General features: G+C 43.8%; 1 protein-coding gene across 1 annotated transcript in view; it reads left to right on the forward strand.

The window, feature by feature from the left end:
- The window catches only part of LOC126328891 (uncharacterized), a 389,478-nt gene that overhangs the window by 310,689 nt on the left and 53,812 nt on the right, over positions 1-24,977 (forward strand). Inside the window, exons 13-15 of the mRNA XM_049996076.1 lie at positions 2,390-2,507; positions 14,851-14,965; positions 24,334-24,523. Of these exons, the coding sequence (XP_049852033.1) occupies positions 2,390-2,507; positions 14,851-14,965; positions 24,334-24,523 (423 nt within the window). The remainder of the gene's footprint in view (positions 1-2,389; positions 2,508-14,850; positions 14,966-24,333; positions 24,524-24,977) is intronic.

A 24,977-nucleotide genomic window follows, 5' to 3' on the forward strand; every position in this document is an offset into this window, starting at 1 on the left:
TTTAAATTCGCTGTACAAAATAACCAGTACAGCCACATATTGTAGGCAATAATTTTGCACTGTAGACGAGAAAGCTACTTCGTTAATTTTCTTCTTATGTGTAGTGTAAATAAGGTAAAAAGTGAAAAAAGAAGAGTATTTCACATACGGACTCGACCTCACGACCATGTGATTACCACACGGATCTCGGATTACCGTTTCACTGCCGGGAATCAGCGCTAACGCAAATGGCTGACGCCTCTCCGCCCCGCGCCATAAACGCTACTTCTTTTTTTATAAACGCTTTGTGATATGGAGCTCCCACTTGTGTCACTTTCACTTCTGGCCAAGACCTGCGTATGACATAAATTTGGATGAAATCGGTAATGGCGAATAGGGGCTATGCCCTTATTAATCAAAATGGCATGATTCAAATTTGTCTTTATGTTAATATTAGATGGTGATAATATATGTTGCATATTGCTTTATTGTCAAAATAGACGTAATAGGAAAGAAAGCTGACTTTTTTTCTGTAGGGCACAGTCACAAGAAAACAAAAATAGTGAAGATAAACACATTTCCACTTGATAAACACAAACAACGCCTTAGAAAAGATTCCACTGCAAACACTACAGAATGTTTTCACTGTCACCTTGCATAACACATTCTTTTTGAGATAATTGGCCCTCTTCATAATTGGAGACACTTTTGAATGCGGTTAGGCATACTCCTTACCAAGTTTGTCCAGGTTAGCCTGTGGAATATTGTCCCATTCCTCCACAGCGACCGATGGTGCGCTGTAAGGTCTCTGGTAGGACAGGAAGATTACAAACCACTTGTTTTAACATGATCCATACACTATCAACACAACTGAGATCTGGAGAATATGGAGGCCATTCCATCCAACCGATTCTGTGCTCCAGTAGGAAGGTGCTCAGAAGACTGTCATGAGGAGGGGGGGGCGTGCATTGTCGTCCATAAGCGTTAATGTTGCTCCAATATGTTCACCAAATGGAGCCACAACCCGTGCAAGGATGTCGTCCCAGTATTTCACACGAGTCAGCCCCCCAAGTAGTGGCGCAAGGGAGTGTCCTGCGGCCATACGTGATTCTGCCCCAAAACTTAACTGTGAATGTCGTGTGACTAGGGCCTCCCGTGAGGTCGACTGTTCGCGGGGTCCAAGTCTCTCGATTTGACGCCACTTCGGCGACTTGCGCTTCGATGGGCATGAAATGGTGATGATTAGGACAACACAACACCCAGTCCCTGAGCGGAGAAAATCCCCGACCCAGTCGGGAATCGAGCCCGGGCCCTTAGGATTGACACTGACCACTCAGCTACCGGTGGCGGACAAAACTTAACTGGATGGCCTTGATAAGGTGGCGGTCTAAGATACAGTTAGGGAGTAAACTGTGTCCTTGTTTCTCCACATAGGAATATCAGTATTCCCCGGGCGGAGAATGATACGGATCTCGTCAGAAAAGCGCGTTGTGTCCCGCTTCTGCACAAAGAGTGGTTTCGTGCCCATGCGACAGTGGCCTCTCTTTGAACACTATTTAGATAAGGAGCCTTGAGAGGTATTGTGGGACGCAGTCTCTGCTTATGGAACCTATTTTGTATAGTTCGTGTTGACACCTGCTCTCCTGCAGTTGTTTGGAACTATCGCCGTAGAAGTGTTCAAATGGCTCTGAGCACTATGAGTCATAACATCTGAGGTCATCAGTCCCCTAGAACTTAGAACTACTTAAACCTAACTAACCTAAGTACATCACACGCATCCATGCCCGAGGCAGGATTCGAACCTGCGACCGTAGCAGTAGCGCGGTTCCAGACTGAAGCGCCTAGAACCGCTCGGCCACCAAGGCCGGCCGTAGAAGTGTAGCATTGTGTTGAAGGTTCCTGCTTTCTGTTAGACCCAGATATGGGTCCCACACACCTGTTTTTCTTCTACGGCCACTTCTTTGATGATCGTCAACTGATGCTGTCGGAAGACACTTGTCCCATATTCTAGAGACTTTAATTTGGTTAACAGCGACGTCTACGTGTTTCATTCCCCGCTCCATCAGAGTGTCTGTATGAAGCCTCCGATTGTCGTCCGAACCATCCTGTAGCAACACAATACCTGTAATACACACAGCGCAAGTAGTGCAACGTTTAAAGGTGACTCGGTTGGCACAGACTACACAACTGCCTTCTCACGGTTTGAACATGGGCTGCTTCCGCTAGAATTACATTGCAAACCAACCAGTCTATTGAGAGCATCTTCTGGGTCGCAACGTGCAGTGTTTAAGTTTCGTCCATATGCATCATTCATTTTTACCATTGTAGAACAATGTCGTCCGAGTAGCGGACGAGCTGCGGAGGTTGCTGCGAAGCGGTTTGACGCGACGCACTGTGTGTGGTGTCGCAGGCTGTGCAGACGCGCCCAGTGCGAGCGGAAGCTGGCGGCGGCGGGCGCGGCGGCGGCCTCCGCGTCGGACTACGTGCAGCGCGCCCACCGCCTGCTGCCGCACGACGCCAGGCCGCCGGTGAGTACCCACCCGCTGCTGGAGGCAGCTCCAGCCAGCAGCAGCCGAACCTCTGCTGAGGCGCACCACTTTGCGTCTTCGTCTTCCACTTCTGCCGCGAGCGGAGAAATTTCGCGTTTTTTTTAAAATTATTTACGAGACCAGAATGAGATGTTCACTCTGCAGCGGAGTGTGCGCAGATATGAAACTTCCTGGCAGATTAAAACGACTCACGATCCGTCAGTTTTAATCTGCCAGGAAGTTTCATATCAGCGCACACTCCGCTGCAGCGTGAACATATCATTCTGGAAACATCCCCCAGGCTGTGGCTAAGCCATGTCTCCGCAATATCCTTTCTTTCAGGAGTGCTAGTTCTGCAATGTTCGCAGGAGAGCTTCTGTAAAGTTTGGAAAGAAGAAGACGGGGTACTGGCAGAAGTAAAGCTGTGAGAACGACGCGTGAGTCGTGCTTGGGTAGCTCAGTTGGTAGAGCGCTTGCCCGCGAATGACAAAGGACCCGAATTCGAGTCTCGGCCCGGCACGTAGTTTCAATTATTTACGAGTTTGCTACACTGAAAAGGAAAAAGAAATTGTTTTTATGTTACCTGGTGTATGTGCGTCCTCGAAATGACCTTGGCCACGTTCCCGCGCAAACTCACTAGGTGGCAGGGCTGTGTTTAGCAACACACTCTTTCGTTTCATCTACATATACATGATTACTCTGAAATTCACATTTAAGTGCTTGGCAGAGGGTTCATCGAACCACAATCATGCTATTTCTCTACCATTCTACTCCCGAACAGCGCGTGGGAATAACGAACACCTAAACCTTTCTGTTCGAGCTCTGATTTCTCTTATTTTATTTTGATGATCATTCCTACCTATGTAGATTGGGCTCAACAAAATATTTTCGCATTCGGAAGAGAAAGTTTGTGACTGAAATTTCGTAAAAAGATCTCGCCGCGACGAAAAACGTCTTTGCTATAATGACTTCCATCCCAATTCTCGTATCATATCTGCCACACTCTCTCCCCTGCTGCTCTTTTTTGCACCCTTTGGATGTCCTCCGTCAATCCCACCTGGTAAGGATCTCACAGCGCGCAGCAATATTCTAACAGAGGACGAACGAGTGTAGTGTAAGCTGTCTCTGTAGTGGACTTGTTGCATCTTCTAAGTGTCCTGCCAATGAAACGCAACGTTTGGCTCGCCTTCCCCGCAATAGTATCTATGTGGTCTTTCCAACTGAAGTTGTTCGTAATTTTAACACCCAGGTACTAAGCTGAATTGACAGCCTTGAGAATTGTACTATTTATCGAGTAATCGAATTCCAACGGATTTCTTTTGGAACTCATGTGGATCACCTCACGCTTTTCGTTATTTAGCGTCAACTAGCACCTGCCACACCATACAACATTCTTTTCTAAATCGCTTTGCAACTGATACTAGTCTTCGGATGACGTTACTAGACGGTAAATTACAGCATCATCTGCGAACAACCTAAGAGAACTGCTCAGATTGTCACCCAGGTCATTTATATAGATCAGGAACAGCAGAGGTCCCAGGACGCTTCGCTGGGGAACACCTGATATCACTTCAGTTTTACTCGATGATTTGCCGCCTATTACTACGAACTGCGACCTTCCTGACAGGAAATCACGAATCCAGTCGCACAACTGAGACGATACCCCATAGGCCCGCAGCTTGATTAGAAGTCACTTGTGAGGAACGGTGTCAAAAGCTTTTCGTAAATCTAGAAATACGGAATCAACTTGAGATCCCCTGTCGATAGCGGCCATTACTTCGTGCGAATAAAGAGCTAGCTGCGTTGCACAGGAACGATATTTTATTAAACCATGCTGATTACGTATCAATAGGCCGTTCCCTTCGAGGTGAGTCATAATGTCTAAATACAGTATATGCTCCAAAACCCTACTGCAAACCGACGTCAATGATATAGGTCTGTAGTTCGATGGTTCTTGGCGCATTAGTTACGGTGACATAATGGATGCTGATTGTGAGCAAAGAGTTCTGCGTTAAGCTCGGGAAAACCGCTAGTGAAACCTGGACAATGATTACGCAAACATATGCAGGCGAGGCACTTTCAAGAAGTCGTGCTTTCGAGTGGCACAAAAGGTTTTTTCGAGGCAGATATTCGCTGCAAGACTCTCCCAGAGCTCGTCACCCATCTACAGCATATAACGATGCAAACGTGGATCGTGTAAGGCATTTATTGCAAGAATGCCGTCATGTAATTGTGCGTGCGATACCGAAATAACTTAATTTGAATAATGATGGTTGCCATAAGGTTTTACGCGAAGATTAATGCAAAACTCATCTCTCACACACTAACAGACGAACAGAAAGAGGAAGTACGAAGAATTCCTGCGGAACTACTGAACAGAACCAGACGTGAAACCTCATTTCTCTCCAAGATTATTGATGGAGATGAAATTTGGTGCTACCAGTATGACCCTCACACGAAGCATTATATTGTTGAATGGCGGAGTTCTGCATCGCCAGAGTCGAAAAAACTCAAACCACAACCTAAGGGACCAAAGACAATGCTGATAGCATTATTTGATAATAAACGATTAGTTCACTATGCTTATATTCGTCTAGGTCAAACAGCGAACCAAACTCTTTACATCGAAGTCCTGAAACGTTTGTGACAGGCAATCCGACATCACCGCCATGATTTGTGGCATTGTCAGGACTGGTTCTTACGGCATCACTATGGAACACCATCTGTTACCGAGTATATCTGGCCAGACATTCCGTTATTATCATCCCACATCCGCTATACTCGCCTGACCTCTCGCCTTGGGATTTTTTCTTGCTTCCACAAGTTAAAGGGCGGCTGACAGAATGCTTCATCAAGCCATCGCAGAGATCCAGCGTGCTATAACAACTGAGCTCATAGGCATCGCAGTTGAAAATTCCCTTGCTTGCTTCCAAGACCTCTAGAAGCGTTGGCAACTGTATATCGATGGCCGAGGGGACTACTTCGACAGGAGTAAATGAAATTACTTGGTAAATGTAATTTTCTATTTTTTTAAAAAGTCTGTTCTGAAACTTTTCTGACATGGGGAAATGTGAATCGTTCAATGAATGTCGAATAGCACCCAGTAAGTTATACTGAGCGGTGAACGTTCGAAGCAGTTAATAGACAAAAGGAGCGAATGTAATGCAGGAACGTATTTAGCCTTTCTAGATTACGTAAATGCCTTCGGTTATGTAAATAACTGCAGACACCGGATATCAGTCGGCCGTTCCCACCTGATTAACATGGACGCGCTGCTCAAGTGACTTGACAGGTCTCTGCCACGTGATTATTACAGGTACATATGTCTGCGGTGGTCCAGTGTTCCGCCGTTATCAGAGATTTATGTGGATGGAATGAGGACTCTGTAACAAAGATTAGTTTCTTGTTATACCTCACTAAGACTGAAAAGCAGCTTGCGTTATCAGTGGAGTCAAGCATGGAGAACCCACAATGGCCCAAGAACTGTAATGAAATTAATCTTCATATGGAAATAACACTCACTTATTTCGTTTGATAGGACAATATCGCAGCTGCCTAAATATCGACATTCACTTTTCTTGGGCACCACTGGTAAATAAACTGCTTGTTTAATCAGACGAAACACGCCAACATAGGTGACATCCTTCTTAATAACAGCACAGTAAATACAATAGGAAGAATTTCTGTTTCACCGCTGGAGCATTCTAAGCCCGCATTCATTTATGGTGTAGATTTGTGGAAACTGCTGGCTGCAGCTCTTGAATGTTACGTTCCTAAAAACTTGGAAGACTTTTTCATGATTTATTTTTCCTTCCTTCTGTTAAAAATGTATCTGTCCTCTAATCTATCGCCTTCTAGAGAAAAATTCAGTATTTCGATCTTACTGACGATTACCGTCAGAACGGAGATTTAAGACTTCACCTCAGCATGTGCACAGCGTTAGCATCTGTAAAACCATCGGACGTAAGTAATGGCTGAGTTGAGATTCATGCGCATGCTCCTGATAACGAAAGGCTCCCTCAGTTTTTGACTTTTTTGTGTATACCTGACTGTAGACGGTGATATTCCAATCGCAGTGTGGAAATGACATGGAAAAATCCATCCAACGGCGGATGCCATTGAAGCGTAGCACAACAAAGTAAATAATATTATTGGAAACCACACTAAAAAAAAAAAACTACTTAGTGAAATGCTTGAAGAAGGAAAAGAGGCTCATAATGTGCATCTGCATGAAGTGGAAATGAATATCGAAGGAAAGAAGAGGAAGAAGAAGTGCTTGAAGACGGACAACAGGATAGAGACAGCTGTAAAAAATTATAAAGTGGGTGGCTACTTTAGGTCCTGCTTTAAAGCTATTGCCCCCATTCCGACACTGGACTGAAACCTGTTCACAAGAACTATATTGAAAAGTTGTGAAAGGTACCGAGTCTTCACAGAACACTTGGTTAAAATTATTAATTATACTGAAGAAACATTATCAAATTTAATTTTAAGTTATATTAATAAATAAAATGTAATTCAGTTCTACAATAAAAACGATGAATAATATGTAAAAGAATTGTGAATTATTCGTCGTTGATACCGGTAATTTCCCACAGTAATTAAAGCGTTTAAAAAATAAAGATGATATAATACATACAAAAAAGAGTTTCTTTACTGTTTATCTTAAATATAGTCTAAATTGAAGTGATCTAGACTTTAACCATCTTTTATACTTTTCGTATTTTTCGATGTTCACAATAACTTTTTATGTGGCTGTGTAGAGTTTGTGTGTCTCTGTTTAATTTATATTGCACTTATACTTGTTTCTTTCGTATATTTTTCTGAAATTATCTATCATATTAGGTAAGTCGAAAGAATCATTACCACCACGAAATTGACACCGAAAAAGACATGGCGGTGTTTAACACGAAAGAGGTAAAGTGTTCAAATAAAAGCCCTGTTTTCTAGTACATAAACGACTAGAAAGCATTGTTTCGCCTCAGAATTTGTCTGAAATAACGGTTCATGCATCCATGCATGTCTTCGTCTATACATTTATAAGAAAAAACCTTCTCCCTTAGACAGAATTTTTAAAAAACAGTTTAACACAACACTCTTAGATAGCCTAAGTCTATGCAGTAATAACTATAGAGGGTGATTTAGCCGCCCCTACCGATGTAATTTTATGCAGCCTGAATTGTTATTTCTTGTCTTCGAAAACCACGAGCGAAATTTCATATTCTCACGCTCGCGAAGCGCAAACTGTCAGTTCTTCATATAAAAATGGACAGGACCTTCTGTAGAAAATATCCGCAGTTAAAATTTGTTCTAGGACACGTTTCAGCTGGTAGCCGTAGTTTTCGACTTATTCAAGAAAACTTACTTAAGTGACCTCACACTCAACCCCCATCGACAAAAATCTCTGTAGTATGTTGTTGATGGACTCCCTCCTACGAATGTACAAAAATTACTAACTGTACGATTTACTACGAATTATTTCCAGCATTTGACCTTTCTGACCTTCATTACTGACCTTACTACGACATCAGCTTAACTGAGCACTTAGAAATTATAAAATTGACGTTTTTGTAAATTTTACCTAACAATTTTGTGAGTTATTAACAGCATAAAATAGTCAATGGCATTGTTGTATTCGCCATGCACTCTCACTACGAAACTACTGTGCTTGTAAATGTTAAGTCTGGGATTGAATTGTCAACGTAATTAGTTTTAGTGTAAATCTTACAAAAGTCGTTTCTCTTTCATTACCCGGAAACGTTCAAATTAATGGTGATAAAGAAATAGCCGACTATGCTACAAACAGTAAAGGAAACAAAAGAAAAATTCGGAGTAGGTATTAAAATCCATGGAGAAGAAATAAAAACTTTGGGGTTCGCTGATGACATTGTAGTTCTGTCAGAGACAGCAAAGGACTTGGAAGAGCAGTTGAAAGGAATGGACAGTGTCTTGAAAGGAGGATATAACATGAATATGAACAAAAGCAAAACAAGGATATTGGAATATAGTCCAATTAAGTCGGGTGATACTGAAGGAATTAGACTAGGAAAGGAGACACTTAAAGTAGTAAAGGAGTTTTCCTATTTGGGGAGAAAAATAACTGATGACGGTCGAAGTAGAGAGGATATAAAATGGCAATGGCAAGGAAAGCGTTTCTGAAGAAGAGAAATTTGTTAACATCGACAATAGATTTAAGTGTCAGGAAGTCGTTTCTGAAAGTATTTGTATGGAGTGTAGCCATGTATGGAAGTGAAACATGAACGATAAATAGTTCAGACAAGAAGAGAATACAACCTTTGAAATGTGGTGCTACAGAAGAATGCTCAAGATTAGATGAGTAGATCACATAACTAATGAGGAGGTATTGAATAGAATTGGGGAGAAGAGGAGTTTGTGGCACAACTTGACAAGAAGAAGGGATCGGTTGGTAGGACATGTTCTGAGGTATCAAGGGATCAGAAATTTAGTATTGGAGGACAGCGTGGCGAGTAAAAATCTTAGAGGGAGACCAAGAGATGAATACAGTAAGCAGATTCAGAAGGATGTAGGTTGCAGTAATTACTGAGGAGTTAAGAAGCTTGCATAGGATAGAGCAGCATGGAGAGCTGCATCAAACCAGTCTCAGGACTGAAGACCACAACAACAACAACATGCTGATAGCCAATAAATAGAGACAAAAACGGTCGAATATTGGGAATAGTTCGCTTAGTCGGATATTTTCGTACATTGTTAGGAGGGAGTGCTACGAGCAAGAAATAGACTGGTGAAGAATGAGTGTAGGCGTGAAGGCGCATTTACAGGTCACTTCTGACATTTTTCTTGAATAGCTTTAAAACTGTGGCCTACAGCGTAACGCATTCTCGTACAAAATTTAAGTACCTTAAATTTTCTAACAATATATCCTATTCATTTTTTCTGTACTCTAGTACAGCGAGCGACAGAACACGAAAAACTTACGCATGGTTAATGAACGTTGCGGGTGACATAAAAGGACAGCGGTAGTGGTAGCTGAATGACCCTGTATATAGGCTACACTGAGGTGACACAAGTCATGGGTTAGCGCTATGCACATATAAAAATTGCAGTATTATCGCGTGAACACGGTACCAAAGGACAGTGATTTGGTGGAGCTGCCATTTGCACTCAGGTGATTCATGAGAAAAGGCTTCCGACGTCCTTACGGCCGCACGACGGGATTAACCACTCTGAACGCGGAATGGTAGTTGAAACTAGACCCATGGGACTTTCCATTTCGGAAATCGTTAGGCAGTTCAATATTCCGAGATCCACAGTGTCAAGAGTGCGTCGACAAGACCAAATTTCAGCCATTACCTCTCACTACAGACAATGCAGAGGCCGACGACCTTCACTTTACGACCAAGAGCAGCAGTACTTGTTTTGTAAATAAAACTGCCTTTTCCTGCTGCCAGTTGCTTTATTTATCCCATACGGGTTTCGCCTTCTCCTGTTCTAAAGCCTCATCAGTGGGATCTATAACGATACAGTTTTGTTAGTTATAGATTATCAAACAGTTCACTTAAAGATTTTTTGTAAAAAAAGTAATATAATCACATCTTTGTGTGGAAGGCAATAACACAAAGATGTGATTATATGGCAGTGATAAAAGTGGTAGTGCGACTTCCAGACCAGATGTGAGGAAATGCATATCAGCAAATCGTAAGTAATTACCTTTTTTACAAAAGATCGCGAAGTTAACTGTTTAATAATCAGCGTTGTTCCGGTCGTTGTCGGGTTTTTTGATCTTGGAACCGCTAATAATCGGTCGAGTAAGCGCTTAGTTGGCCTCCCACCAAGGAAAAATCCATGGCGTACCGGGAATCGAACGCGGGTTCTTGAAATGGCAGTCAACTGTGCTGAGCATTTCAAGCACTTACTCGCTTTTTTTTTATTTTTGTACGGTAACATGAGAGGGAAATATAAACTATACTTAAAAAAAAACAGCCAATCAGAAAATGCAAATGGGGAAAACTGATCTTTCTTTGCAAGGAGACGGCAGGTAGGGATTATGGGAGATGAGCACATGTGGAGCGCCTCCGGTACTATGGCAGGAGGAGGGCACGGCTTCCCCAAACACCATTAAGCAACCGGAAGTCGACAAGAAGGGACAGTAAACGAAGCAGTTACTCAGTAGTAATCAGGAAATTTCGTTGTGTTGCACAGTGGTGGTAGGTAGGGGAGAGAGGAAATAGAAAACAAGGACGATGCAACAGATGCTGCGCTCACAGGGGGCGTGAAGTAACGTGATGGGGAGGCGGGAGGGGAGGGTCAGCAGCGCTCTTCGACAACAGTCGAGCAGTCGAGCCAACCGTGCCAGAAACATTCTACCCGAGAGAGGAGCCGACGGAAACAGTTGCAGTATCATACGTGTCATTCAGACACGTGACGGACATGATGCAGAATTTGGGGTGGACGTCATTAAAACGTAGGCGTGGTTGGTAATGTTGTTCAGATGGCTTCAGTTAAATGTCCCTGAAGTATATTTCGGTTGGTATAGGCAATAAATAGTATACAGGTTAGGGCATAGCCTCCAGTTACTATAATTATTAATAACACAACTATAGTATGGTTATGCAGCGGGATTTTCTTAAGAAATTTCGATCACCAGTTTTCTCCTATGAAGCTGAAAATACACTCCTGGAAATTGAAATAAGAACACCGTGAATTCATTGTCCCAGGAAGGGGAAACTTTATTGACACATTCCTGGGGTCAGATACATCATATGATCACACTGACAGAACCACAGGCACATAGACACAGGCAACAGAGCATGCACAATGTCGGCAATAGTACAGTGTATATCCACCTTTCGCACCAATGCAGGCTGCTATTCTCCCAAGGAGACGATCGTAGAGATGCTGGATGTAGTCCTGTGGAACGTCTTGCCATGCCATTTCCACCTGGCGCCTCAGTTGGACCAGCGTTCGTGCTGGACGTGCAGACCGCGTGAGTCCCAAACATGCTCATTGGGGGACAGATCCGGAGGTCTTGCTGGCCAGGGTAGTCGACTTACACCTTCTAGAGCACGTTGGGTGGCACGGGATACATGCGGACGTGCAGTGTCCTGTTGGAACAGCAAGTTCCCTTGCCGGTCTAGGAATGGTAGAACGATGGGTTCGATGACGGTTTGGATGTACCGTGCACTATTCAGTGTCCCCTCGACGATCACCAGAGGTGTACGGCCAGTGTAGGAGATCGCTCCCCACACCATGATGCCGGGTGTTGGCCCTGTGTGCCTCGGTCGTATGCAGTCCTGATTGTGGCGCTCACCTGCACGGCGCCAAACACGCATACGACCATCATTGGCTCCAAGGCAGAAGCGACTCTCATCGCTGAAGACGACACGTCTCCATTCGTCCCTCCATTCACGCCTGTCGCGACACCACTGGAGGCTGGCTGCACGATGTTGGGGCGTGAGCGGAAGACGGCCTAACGGTGTGCGGGACCGTAGCCCAGCTTCATGGAGACGGTTGCGAATGGTCCTCGCCGATACCCCAGGAGCAACAGTGTCCCTAATTTGCTGGGAAGTGGCGGTGCGTTCCCTTACGGCACTGCGTAGGATCCTACGGTCTTGGCGTGCATCCGTGCGTCGCTGCGGTCCGGTCCCAGGTCGACGGGCACGTGCACCTTCCACCGACCACTGGCGACAACATCGATGTACTGTGGAGACCTCACGCCCCACGTGTTGAGCAATTCGGCGGTACGTCCACCCGGCCTCCCGCATGCCCACTATACGCCCTCGCTCAAAGTCCGTCAACTGCACATACGGTTCACGTCCACGCTGTCGCGGCATGCTACCAAGACCTAGATGGAGCTCCGTATGCCACAGCAAAATGGCTGACACTGACGGCGGCGGTGCACAAATGCTGCGCAGCTAGCGCCATTCGACGGCCAACACCGCGGTTCCTGATGTGTCCGCTGTGCCGTGCATGTGATCATTGCTTGTACAGCCCTCTCGCAGTGTCCGGAGCAAGTATGGTGGGTCTGACACACCGGTGTCAATGTGTTCTTTTTTCCATTTCCAGGAGTGTACTTTGTTGGGGCCGACCTACATAGGAAGAAACGATCATCATAGTAAAGTAAGGGAAATCAGAGCTCGCACGGAAAGAGATACGTGTTCATTTTTTCTGCACGCTGTTGGAGAGTGGAATAATACACAATTATTGTGAAGGTGGTTCGATGAACCATATGACAGGCACTTAAGTGTGACTTACAGAGTATCCATGCAGATGTAGATCCGCTCACAATGGTTCTATGGAACATAAAGTCTATCGAATGTATTGGTTACCAATATTTTAGTTTAAAATACATCACTATGCACTTTTGTCAGCTTCATAGGAAGTATATGTGTAACCTCCCCCTTACTAATCGGCCTATCCTGCTTGCGATACAAAATATGACCGTGGATCGCTTGTATGCCTAATGGATTTTTACTAATTGGATAAGGCTACCTTTCCCGAAGAAATAATAACGATAAGTAGGAGGAAAGTATACAACAGAACCTTCTGATGGAAAAGTCTACTGAAAATAAAAAGTAATTAAACCGAACAGGGTTATAATTTAGAAAAATTGAAGTTATTTTGTGCATTCACTCACGAACAACACAGGACAGAAAAGGGGTACCACTGATCGTGAATCCAACAGTTACACTAATGAACGAAAAGGAATTAGTAAACGGTCGCCAGTCCAATAGGGCAATTTAGATCCAAAATCATGTACAAGATGATGGAAAAGGAAAACATGTATTATTAAACACTGACGTGCCAACTGACGGTTGTCACGTTTTTTTACACTAATTTTAAGTGAGTATGTAATGATAAAGAAAACTGAGAAGTCACTCTTATGTTATGTTTACCATTAAAATTTTGGAAAAAAATCGAGCAATAATTTGAAAATATGTAATTAAACTGTATGTTAGTACTGAACTTTGTTACGTGAACAATGATTTTCAGTGGCGTCAACGTAACGTCAACAAAGAAATATAGAAAAAAGCACTTTTTACTTATTTCGCAAATTGGATTTCAAATTATTGTCTAAACAACTGAGTCTTTTTACTGACTTGAACAGAAATAATAATAGAATACATACCAAACCAAACAGCCATGTGCTCCAAGTTACATGTGAAATAAAGCTTCCGCACCCTTAATTTGTGCATTTCTTTAGCTTTGGATTTTTTTTCCAGCGACTGATTCTCGAACTTGGAAAATGAAATTGCTTTACTTTTTTCATTTACTGAAGCCTCCGTTGTAAAACAGTTCATCGAAAGTCGATTGAGGTTACAATTCTTCATTAATAAACTGGCTGTAACTATTCAGTTTGTCTCTTCTGACACTCGTTTAGCATATAAGAGAAAAAAGGAACAAGTACCCTGCTTAGCAACAGTGTCTGAGGACAATGAGGACACAATCGCCCTGAGTTGAACTGATTATCATTTAAATAAATTTTATGAATAAAATCACATTCAGCTGTGCTGCTGGGTTAGCCGTTAATACTTTCTACTAATGAACAGTCTTAGTTCAGTGCTGTGCATACGACGAAACTGGGAGCCGAGGACGGATCTATGTTGCTGGAACTGCTGCTGTTGTTGATGACGGTAGCATCTTGTGGAGCACGGCTAATTACAGGAACGGGAAATCATAATTAATACAGCCTCTTCCGCCCATCCACTGTCATTACTCCTGCTACTAGATATCTGGTCGGCGCGCGTACATGATGCCGCCGAAATGGTACTCTCTACTGCGAGAGCATTAACGCCAGGCTCCCGCACACATCAAGTGCAGGAGCCCTCCTCTCTGTCTCCGCGTGCTCCGCGCAACAACTCTTTACCCAAAGATTTTACAACGCACAAACACTGCTATTATCTTTGCTAGTCGATGCAAATAACAATTCCTTTGGATTTTCCCCATAGCTTATAAGTTTCACAGTAAGACACAGATAAATACAATGAAATGTCAACAGCATTCCAACTAAATTTACACATACAGTAGAGCAATGTACTCACTTATTAAAAGAAAGCGTTTAAACTACAAATATTTACACACAATTCAGCAAAAAAAATACATATCGGTAGCAGGTGCCATGCATCCTACATTTTCTGTGTTACATATGTAGATAAAAATTATGTAGTTAACATCTTATTTCTTCCACTGTGCTGTAAGAGCTAATAAATATCGTATTAGTGAGAGTAAAGCCAGTAATTCTGTGTCATTATTACTGTTATCTACATCTAAATGAATTTATTGCTTTATGCGTGTTATACATGTGGAAGTGTGTGAGATGATTGCCAGACAGCAGCCTCCAGTAAGTGTGACGGCTGTGCTGCAGGTGGACCCGCAGTGGGAGTTTCCGCGCTCTCGCCTGCTGCTGGAGAAGACGCTGGGGGAGGGAGAGTTCGGCCGCGTGCTGCGCGCCAGAGCCATCGACATCGCCGGCGTCACGGGTGAGGACAACGTTTGCAGCACCTGTATGCCTTAGACCAGGGGAGGCCGTTCCCGGGCACGAGTGCGAAAGCGCCCAGCCTCGCTTCACGTTTTCCCCACCGCCACGTCACGCTCTCTGGCCGCGAGGAGAAGGATGAGGGGAAAACTGCGAACGCGCCACATTTAAATGGCAGAGCACTTGCACTGTATACTACTTGGTTTTAGATTTCACATTTCTCAACAACATACGTCACAAACAAAACAAATTTTCAGTATTATTTAATTTCTTTCGGCACGCTGCCGCGCGGGATTAGCAGAGCGGTCTTGGGCGCTGCAGTATTGCACTGTGCGGCTGGTCCCGGCGGAGGGTCGAGTCCTCCCTCTGGCATGGGTGTGTGTGTGTTTGTCCTTAGAATAATTTAGGTTAAGTAGTGTGTAAGCTTAGGGACTGATGACCTTAGCAGTTAAGTCCCATAAATTTTCACACACATTTGATCTTTTTTTCTTTTGCCGCGCTGAAGACATAATATAATTTTTACCTGGTACAGACCGTTGGTACACAAAAAAATGCAGACAGTTTCACTGATTTTCGCACTCAAGTTACCACAAAATTTTGATTTATTTAGTTTCATAGTCGAGAAACTATATTTCACACAAATATTTCGATCGAAATATTCAGCACTTTTTGCAGCCTCATTATCGAGATTGGAAATTGTACCTGATGAATGCAATGTCGACGTTCTGGACAATTTTTAAGGTAAAAGGATTTGTCATTAAGACGGGAGTTAACTGGCAGATCAGTCAGTTACATCTGCACATACATAAGAACGCTTTCAACTGAAACGGCAAACGGTCTCGGAAACAGCTGGGAAGCCGGTGTAAGATTGATAGTGTGCTCAAAATCTTTATGAAATTTTTCTTGCAATCCTTTCAAGACCACAATGAATTCTACAGACTTCGCGTGTTCATTAACGCCAGTGAACTTAGCAGACAAGACTGCCTATGTCAGAATGTGTCCCTTCTAAAACGCAATTTTCTTTTTAAATGTGTCCACATCAAATCAGAAAGAAGTTACCTTCCGATGTCTTACTGTGGACAGTGTGCAGTCAAGCCCTCTCAAAATGCGAAATCTGCACTCTACTCTGGGTGTCCCAGTTTTCGTTCCTGCACTCCTTTTTCCTTCATAAATTCTACGATAGTGAGTTTTAAGTCAAAAAATCGTTCCAGACATGCCCCTTGGAGTTACAGTAATATGTCGAATCTCCATACTCTTCGTTCAGTTCCATTGTAAACTGTTGCAACTGACAATGGATGGAATAATGCGTACCGCTTCAGAAATTTCAATATTCGTACCATCAATTTCTTCTCGTCCTCCACGCCTACAAATTCAGCACGAAGTGCTTTGTGATATACAGAACAATGAATCCTACCTGTCGATCATTGTAAGTTTTTGCTCTTTCATTGTCAATTAAATCTTTAAATTCTTTCTGTTTGATATTGTAACGTCATTTCATAGCAAATAAGCAGTATCCGCCGCTTTTGCCACCTCAGAACTCTCATCCCCTTCCTCTGTCATTCCCATTTATCTCTAATGATTACCTGCGGCCCACATACGGTGCACGCATGAGGTTTAGCACGCCGCAGCTAGCCCTACCTTAGAACGTGTGTGGGCTTAGGTTCAAGGGAATCAAAAAATGAAAGACAAAGCCTTACGAAGTTAAACAGAAACCTGGAGAGGATTTCCGTCATGTGCAAGACACTTTTTTTAACTTTTGTTTCACCTAGACATGTTTCAGCAATTTATGCAATATCTACAGGGTTTTTTCACAATTATTGTTACATATTAACCTCACATGTAGGTTATACTGCTCAAAAACATTTACATTTGAAAACGGAGCGATGATTAAGTGCTAAGGATGTTACAGTAGTTTCCACGGCAGTAGAACGTTAAGACATATGTCACGGATTTTAGGCGTTACTTGTTGTCCATGTATGACATGTTTCAAGATTTTGGTTTTGTATTAATTTGGAAATAATGTCGATATGTACATTTGTTTACATACCTCACATAACGTGTATGGTGGTAGCTTTAAACCTACCATGCAGTCAGCGGCTTGGCGTCTACAAACAAACTTAACTTAATTTGTTTTTCTATTTATTGTGCATTTCCGACTGGGAATCGCTATATATCGCGTTATTTAGTGTGTTAGTTGCGGTTTTTTATGTTTTTGTGTCCATTTGACAAGCTTTTGCTGCTGTCATTTGTCAGCCAAGCACAGAGTTTCTACCGCCATTTCAGCTGTTCTTGTCTTTATGTGGTGTTCATTTGTTTCGTGTCGTGTTTATTTGGGGTGTTTAAGGCGCGAATTGAAAGTGTTGTTGACGTTAGCGCGCGCGTTCCGAGTTGCCTCCAACAAACAGCGCGTACTGCTGCTGCAATCTCCTCGGGTACGTAATTTTCAGGCAGCGGTGATCTGCAAGTGTTGGTGATCACGGACGACCACTACGAGACAGATCTTCAGAGTGTTTCTAATATCCGCGAGACGTCGCAAATGAACACAACAGTTAAAATCGGAAATGATATATTTGCAATATTTAGCTACACCTGACAGCCACTTCCCTACTTAGCAGACGTTTGTCACTACTAAAATGTAGACTTTCACCGCCGGAAATATTATGTCCATTATAATTATCCGGCCTATTATGCCGTGGTCGGTTGATGAATTCTGTTGAAACCTTCCCGTCTAATATTGGATGGACGTTTGCTTGCTGACTGAACGCTGCGTCTCTTAAAATCTTTTAACTGCTGCTCTGTCAAGACTACCTGCTGATTATTACGACGAAACATAAAATGTGTTGTCGCCGTGGCCCTCAGTCGTTACCTGAAATTATTAAGACTGATTCTTACCTTTAATTATTTATACTGGATCGCCATCTGACTGCTACAGCAAACTGTGGAATGAATATACTTACTTCTCTTTAACATAATTATAAGCTGCTGGTGGAGTTTCATAATACTTTGTGACTGGAATTCTTTAAGTTGAAGTTAATTTAGATTTGATAAAAGCTGAAGCTCAGTTTAGACTTTTCTTTTAAGATAACAATAAATTCCGTAAAGCATTTACGTGAATGATTTTGGGATAGAAAATTCTTAATGCATTAAATCTGGTAGAAGTTAACTATATTCTGAGAACGATCTTGACAAACAATTACAAGGGGTATAGTTCTTTACAAAAATTCTTAAAAAGCAGCGTTGCGCTACATACCTAATTTTCCATCAAAATTACATAACTATATTCTGAGAACGATCTTGACAAACAATTACAAGGGGCATAGTTCTTTACAAAAATTCTTAAAAACTAGCATTGCGCTACATATAGCGAGTGGCTGGCGAGCACACCGCTTCTTTCAAAGTGTTAATTCATACCTCGCTTACAGCGACCTCCTCTCATGTCTCGCTAGCTACGACTGCCTCGTCTCACATCTTACTCGCAACTGCTCGCTTCCAACGCTCAAAACTACAAACGTGCGGTCTCGCCGCCAACAATGGTTTTTGGTGCAGACAATCCCTGCTACCATTACAGATGTATTACTGCGAGCTGTTTCCCGCTCTTTCTCAAAATGTATCTATGCGCGGTTTCCCGCTCTTTCTCAATAATACACAATGCAATTTAATTAACAAAACAATTTAAATAAGAAACAGTTCAGATAATTACATGCTAAAACAGTTTAAATACGCCTATTACATAATTACACTGTGATGGTTCCCAACGTTTCGTCTCCGACTGCGGGAGACATCTTCAAGGGGGTCCGTAGCTCGATGGAAGGTCCAACACACCCACTGGCTCGCTACTGACTGCCGCTAAATCCCGTGTCCGCACGCTTCCGCGCCGCGGCGTGACGTCACGTGTTTTGAAAACGTCAGTGCAATTGGCCGCTGTCCGTCGCCGTCGATCGCCGTTGCCATCACCCAGTAGTGGACGGGTGGTACACATCTTCTTTAACACCGGCATCCATATACCGTTTAATTTCACGCCCTCCTCATTTCGGTTGAAATTATTTGGGTGTTTAGCGATTTCGATTGCCTCCCTGTAGAGCCTTTCGTAGTATCCGCTTGTGGCCGCTAGTACTTGCGTCTCCTCGAAACGAATATTGTGGTTCCCTGGCTGGAAAGCATGCTCCGCAACATCTGATCGTAGCGTGGTACCAACTTTCCAATATCCTCACCATAGAGGGCAGTCGCCTGGGCTTTCATTGATTTTTCTAAGTTGGTCTGTACATTGTTGTCTATGTCAAAATGCTGTCCTCGTAACTAGTGTTTCATGTGAGCGAAGGGTTGAATATGTGAGCGAGCCATGACCGTGCTGCGTGTTGGGTTATCAAACACTTCCCATCGAAAACGTTGGAGGTGCGTCTTTGTTGCTGCTGCTGTGTGCGCCCGAACGTTGTCAAGAACAAGGGCAATGCCTGATAATAACATTCCTCTTCGCTTCTTCTAAAGAGTCGTGCTGCATCAGGCTGCAGCGATGGTCAAGCGACGTTCGGTGAATCTCACCAACAAAAACCCTTTTCGAATAGCCTCCTCCCTCTCCTTGGCATCTTCTTCCCTCACTCCAACTATATGAACATCCTTGGCTATCTCGTCTATCCATCTTTCTTCTCTGACACTTCTCTCAATCTTGATTTTTCCTTCTCCTATAGCCACGGACGGTCCATCTCGGTCTCCTGGTCGTAGCATCCGCAACAGCATCTGGCTGATTGTATATCCCCCTGAGCGCTCTGTTCCTTCTCCTCCACCGTCCTCCACCTTCATAGGCTAATCAAAATATTTTTCACAGGATTTTATTTTCAAAATCCTTTGTCTTTCTCTCTGTAGACTTCTTCATAGTTCTGTCAGATATAGCAATACACACATCAAAAAAGTTTTGCATCACCCCAGTTGCCACGACTCTTGAAGATATTCGTTGACTGTGGCAGACACAGTTCCTTTTACTGTTCAGAGATGTCACTAAACCCGCCCAAAGACGTAAACAACCGTGCATGATCAACACGTATTAGACTGAGGGGGTCCAACAGGCTACCAGTTCCAGTCATTCCATCAGGAAGGAAGTACACGGCTTTTGTTACCTGTAGTTAAACCATGACTAGACGGTTCCATCGCGTTCGCATTATTACTTTGTACCAGCGAGGGTTCTCAACGAGAGAAGTGTCCAGGCGTCTGGGAGTGAAACAACGCGATTTTTTTCGGAAATGGAAGAGATACAGAAAGACAGGAACTGTCGATAACATGCCTCGCTTAGGCCGCCCAAGGGCTACTACTGCAGTGCATGACCGCTACCTACAGATTATGTTTCGGAGGAACCCTGACAGCAACGCCACCATGTTGAATAATGCTTTTCGTACAGCCACAGGCCATCGTGTTACGACTCAAGCTGTGCGCAATAGGCTACATGACGCGCAACTTCACTGCCGACGTCCATGGCGAGTCCATCTTTGCAACCACGAGACCATGCAGCGCGGTACAATTGGGCCCAACAACATGCCGAATGGTCCGCTCACGATTGCATCACGTTCTCTTCACCGCTGAGTGTCGCAGATGTCTTCAACCAGACAATCGTCGGAAAAGTGTTTGGAAACAACCCAGTTAAGCTGAACGCCTTAGACACACTGTCCAGCGAATGCAGCAAGGTGGTGGTTCCGTGCTGTTTTGAGGTGCTATTATGTGGGAGCAACGTACGCCGCTGATGGTCATGTAATGCGTCGTAACGGCTGTAAGATACGTGAATGCGATCCTCCAACCGATAGTGCAACCATATCGGCAGTATATTGGTGAGGCATTCGTCTTCATGGACGAAAATTCGCGCCCCCATAGTGCACATCTTGTGAATTACTTCCTTCAGGATGACGACATTGCTCGACTAGAGTGGCCAGCATTTTCGACAGACATGAACCCTATGGAACATGCCTGGGTTTGATTGAAAAGAGATGTTTATGGACGACGTGACCTACCAACAACTTTGAGCTATCTACGTCTAATCGCCGTTGAGGTGTGGGACAATCTGGACCAACAGTGCCTCAGTGAACTTGTGAATAGTATGCACGACGAATACAGGCATGCATCAATGAAAGAGGACGTGCTACTTGGTATTAGAGGTACCAGTGTGTACAGCAATCTGGACCAGCGCCGCTGGAGGTCTCGCCCTATGGTGGTACAACATGCAAGGTGTGGTTCTCATGTGCAATAAAAAGGGCTGAAATGATGTTTATGTTTATCTCTATTCCAATTTTCTGTACAGGTTCCGGAACTCTCGGGCCGAGGTGATACAAAACTTTTTTTGATGTGTGTACTTGTTTGATTAGAGTTTTATATATCCTTATTTCGGTTCCTCTTGAAAAAATTTTGAATGTCAGTAAATTTTGAGTGTGTATGACACTATATACTTCGCTTTGCTGCTCGCTTCTATTTTTTGGCTCTCATGATTTCTGTTGTTTGCTAGTGCGGCCAGATATTTAAGCTCACCTATTTCTTCAAACATATGGTTATGAGTCTGAATCATTTCCCGCCTTTTTTCATAGTTTATTTCTGCCTTCATGAATTTTATCTACTCGTTATTTAACTCTAATCCATCGTTAGTAGTACATCATCTGCAAAGCCCAGGAAACTTATATTTATTCCTAAACCAATCACCTCTTCTGCCTTTCTTGTTGCACCTAGTGCTTACTGTATTATAATGTTGAATAAGAGGGATAACCATCCCCTTGGCTGAGTTCTGTTTTTATATGAGAAGCCTTGCAGTGTTCTTTATCCATTTCCACTATCCTTTTAGAGCCTTCCAGTGTAACGTTTAGAACATTTGTAATCTTCTTTGCTTTTCGAAAGTTTAGCATTTTCTCTCACAGCATTTTTCTGTATACTATCGTAGGCTTTTTTGAGATCAACACAGAATATCACCAATATTTTGTTGATTTTGAAGTGTTTTGATACGGCTTGTTTCAGTACAAATATCTGGTCTTCAAAAACCCTGCGCGTTTTTCATCCATTACTTCTTTAAAAAATGTTTCCAATTTTTTCTAGAGAATTCGAGAATATACTTTATTGGCTGCGCTGATTAATGAGATGCTTTTATAAGTACTGCATTGCTGTTTATCGCCCTTTTTATGGACCGGTACCATGATCGCTTCTGCCCATCCAGTCTAAAGTCTGAAATTCTTTCTTCGACCCAAATGATAGTTACGAGTTCGTGTATTTGTTTCCAAACTGTATCTCCTCCCTTGTTAAGTAGTTTAGTGGCTGTTACCTCTCCCCCTAGAGCTTTGTTGTTGTTTCGTATTTACAGTGCTTTTACTGTCTCTTTGATTGTCGACAATACAACTAAAGAATCTACGTTCTGATATTTATGCTGTCCCTCCATTTCTGTACATTCATCTTAAATATTTAGAAGCTCCTCAAAATATTCCTTCCAAATTCCCGTACCCTTTGTTCTTTCCAAATCTGTATTTCTATAACATACACTACTGGTCATTATCCCTTCTCGCGTAGCGTGTAGCGCGCCACGTTACGGGACTGGGACCTCTGCCAGACTAGCGTCGAATTTGCTCGCCGGATTAACGACTGTAGGCCTACTTGAGCGAGTCGACGCCCCGACTAGCCATACATTTTAGTACTGACACAGAGCTTCCTTCTGTAAGTCCAAGCTTTTTGATATATGATTATGTCTGTAGCGGACACGTGTAAGAAACAAAGAAATTTTAATCTGCGAGCTAAGACCTTTATGACTAATTACACTACTGGCCATTAAAATTTCTACACCGCTAAGATGACTTGCTAAAGACGCGAAATTTAACCGACCGGAAGAAGATGCTGTGATATACAAATAATTAGCTTTTTAGAGCATTCACACAAGGTGGCGCCGGTGGCGACACCTACAACGTGCTGACAGAGGAACGTTTCCAACCCGCTTCTCATACACAAACAGCAGTTGACCGGCGTTGCCTGGTGAAACGTTGTTGTGATGCCACGTGTAAGGAGGAGAAATGTGTACCATCACGTTTCCGACTTTGAGAAAGGTCAGATTGTAGCCTATCGCGATTCGGGTTTACCGTATAGCGACATTGCTGCTCGCGTTGGTCGAGATACAATGACTGTTAGCAGAATATGGAATCGGCGGGTTCAGGAGGGTAAAACGGAACGCCGTGCTGGATCCCAACGGCCTCGTATCACTAGCAGTCGAGATAAAGGCATCTTATCCGCAAGGCTCTAACGGATCGTGCACTCACATCTCGTTCCCTGAGTCAACAATTGGGGACATTTGCAAGACAACAACCATCTGCACGAACAGTTCGACGTTTGCAGCAGCACGGACTATCAGCTCGGAGACCATGGGTCGGTTATCCCTGACGCTGCATCACAGACTGGAGTGCCTGCGATGATGTACGACGAATCTGGGTGCACGAATGGCATATGTTATTTTTTCGGATGAATCCAGGTTCTGTTTACAGCATCATGATGGTCGCATCCGGAGTTGGCGACATCGCGCTGAACGCACATTGGAAGCGTGTATTCGTCATCGCCATACTGGCGTATCGCCCAGCGTGATGGTATGGGTTGCCATTGGTTACACGTCTGGGTCACCTCTTTTCGCAAAGGCGGCACTTTGAACAGTGGACGTAACGTTTCAGATGTGTTAGGACCCGTGGCTCTACCCTTCATTCGATCCCTGCGAAACCCTACATTTCAGCAGGATAATTCACGACCGCATGTTTCAGGTTCTGTACGGGCCTTTCTGGATACAGAAAATGTCCGACTGCTGCCCTGGCCAGCACATTCTCCAGATCGCTCATCAATTGAAAACCTCTGGTCAATGGGGGCCGAGAAACTGGCTCATCACAATACGCCAGTCACTACTTTTGATGAACTGTGGTATCGTGTTGAAGCTGTACCTGTACACGCCATCCAAGCTCTGTTTGACTCAATGCCCAGGCGTATCAAACCGTTATTACGGCCAGAAGTGGTTGGTTGATCTGGGTACTGATTTCTCAGGATCTATGCACCCAAACTGCGTAAAAATGTTATCACATGTCAGTTCTAGTATAATATATTTGTCCAATGAATACCCGTTTATCATCTGCATTTCTTCTTGTTGAAGCAATTTTAATGGCCAGTAGTGTATATATCGGTTTCTGAAGAACGTAACTGATTTGTAGAAACCTCTTGGATTCCATGTAGTTTTATCCTCTCCTGCTCTTTTAATTACTCCACATGTTCTCTCGATTTTCTTCTGAGATCATATTTGGCTTGTCTGTTAGCATTTTTATGTGCTTCTTTGCTTGGAATCTTCCCGTTGAATTCCAGTAATTTAGATACGAGTAATTTATGTCGGCCTGGCAGGTGCGACGACGGTGGCGGTGAAGACGCTGAAGGAGGGCGCGGGCGCCAGCGAGCAGCAGGCGCTGCTGTCGGAGTACGAGCTGCTGAAGGCGGTGTCGCACCCGCACGTGGTGCGCCTGCTGGGCGCCTGCACGTCGCCCGCCGGCCCGCTCTACCTCATCATCGAGTTCGCCGAGCACGGCTCCCTCAGGTACGCCGGGCTGCGCAGCGCTGTTCCCCCGCTCGCTCAATCGCCGGGGCTACGGCCGACTCAGGGGCCGTTCTGACTCTCGTAAAAGCTGATTGCGGGCCTCGTCCAATTTCCTCACGGACGCTGCCAGCGTCAGACCGGACGAGGGCTAGGGAGGGCAGAAATCCGTGACGTCAGTGTTGTGCAGAGGCACTGACGAAGGTGTTTCAGAAACTTCGTACGAATGTCCAACACTATGTGACAAAAAAACTTTTCGAGTACTTAGCTATCCGGCTCCAAAGTAGAGTGATGTTGCTAAACATTTCACTGGCTTGTTCTTTCCATGAAGCCACAATCAACCCACATTTCCTACATTTATCCCCATCCCAGTGTAAATGAGCTATCATACTGTCTCTAACGATCTGTTGACCAATAATCTAATTTTTTTTCTCTTCTTCTCTGCTTGCTATTCTTT

Source organism: Schistocerca gregaria, chromosome 2, assembly GCF_023897955.1.
Source record: "Schistocerca gregaria isolate iqSchGreg1 chromosome 2, iqSchGreg1.2, whole genome shotgun sequence".
In the NCBI taxonomy this organism is placed as follows: domain Eukaryota; kingdom Metazoa; phylum Arthropoda; class Insecta; order Orthoptera; family Acrididae; genus Schistocerca; species Schistocerca gregaria.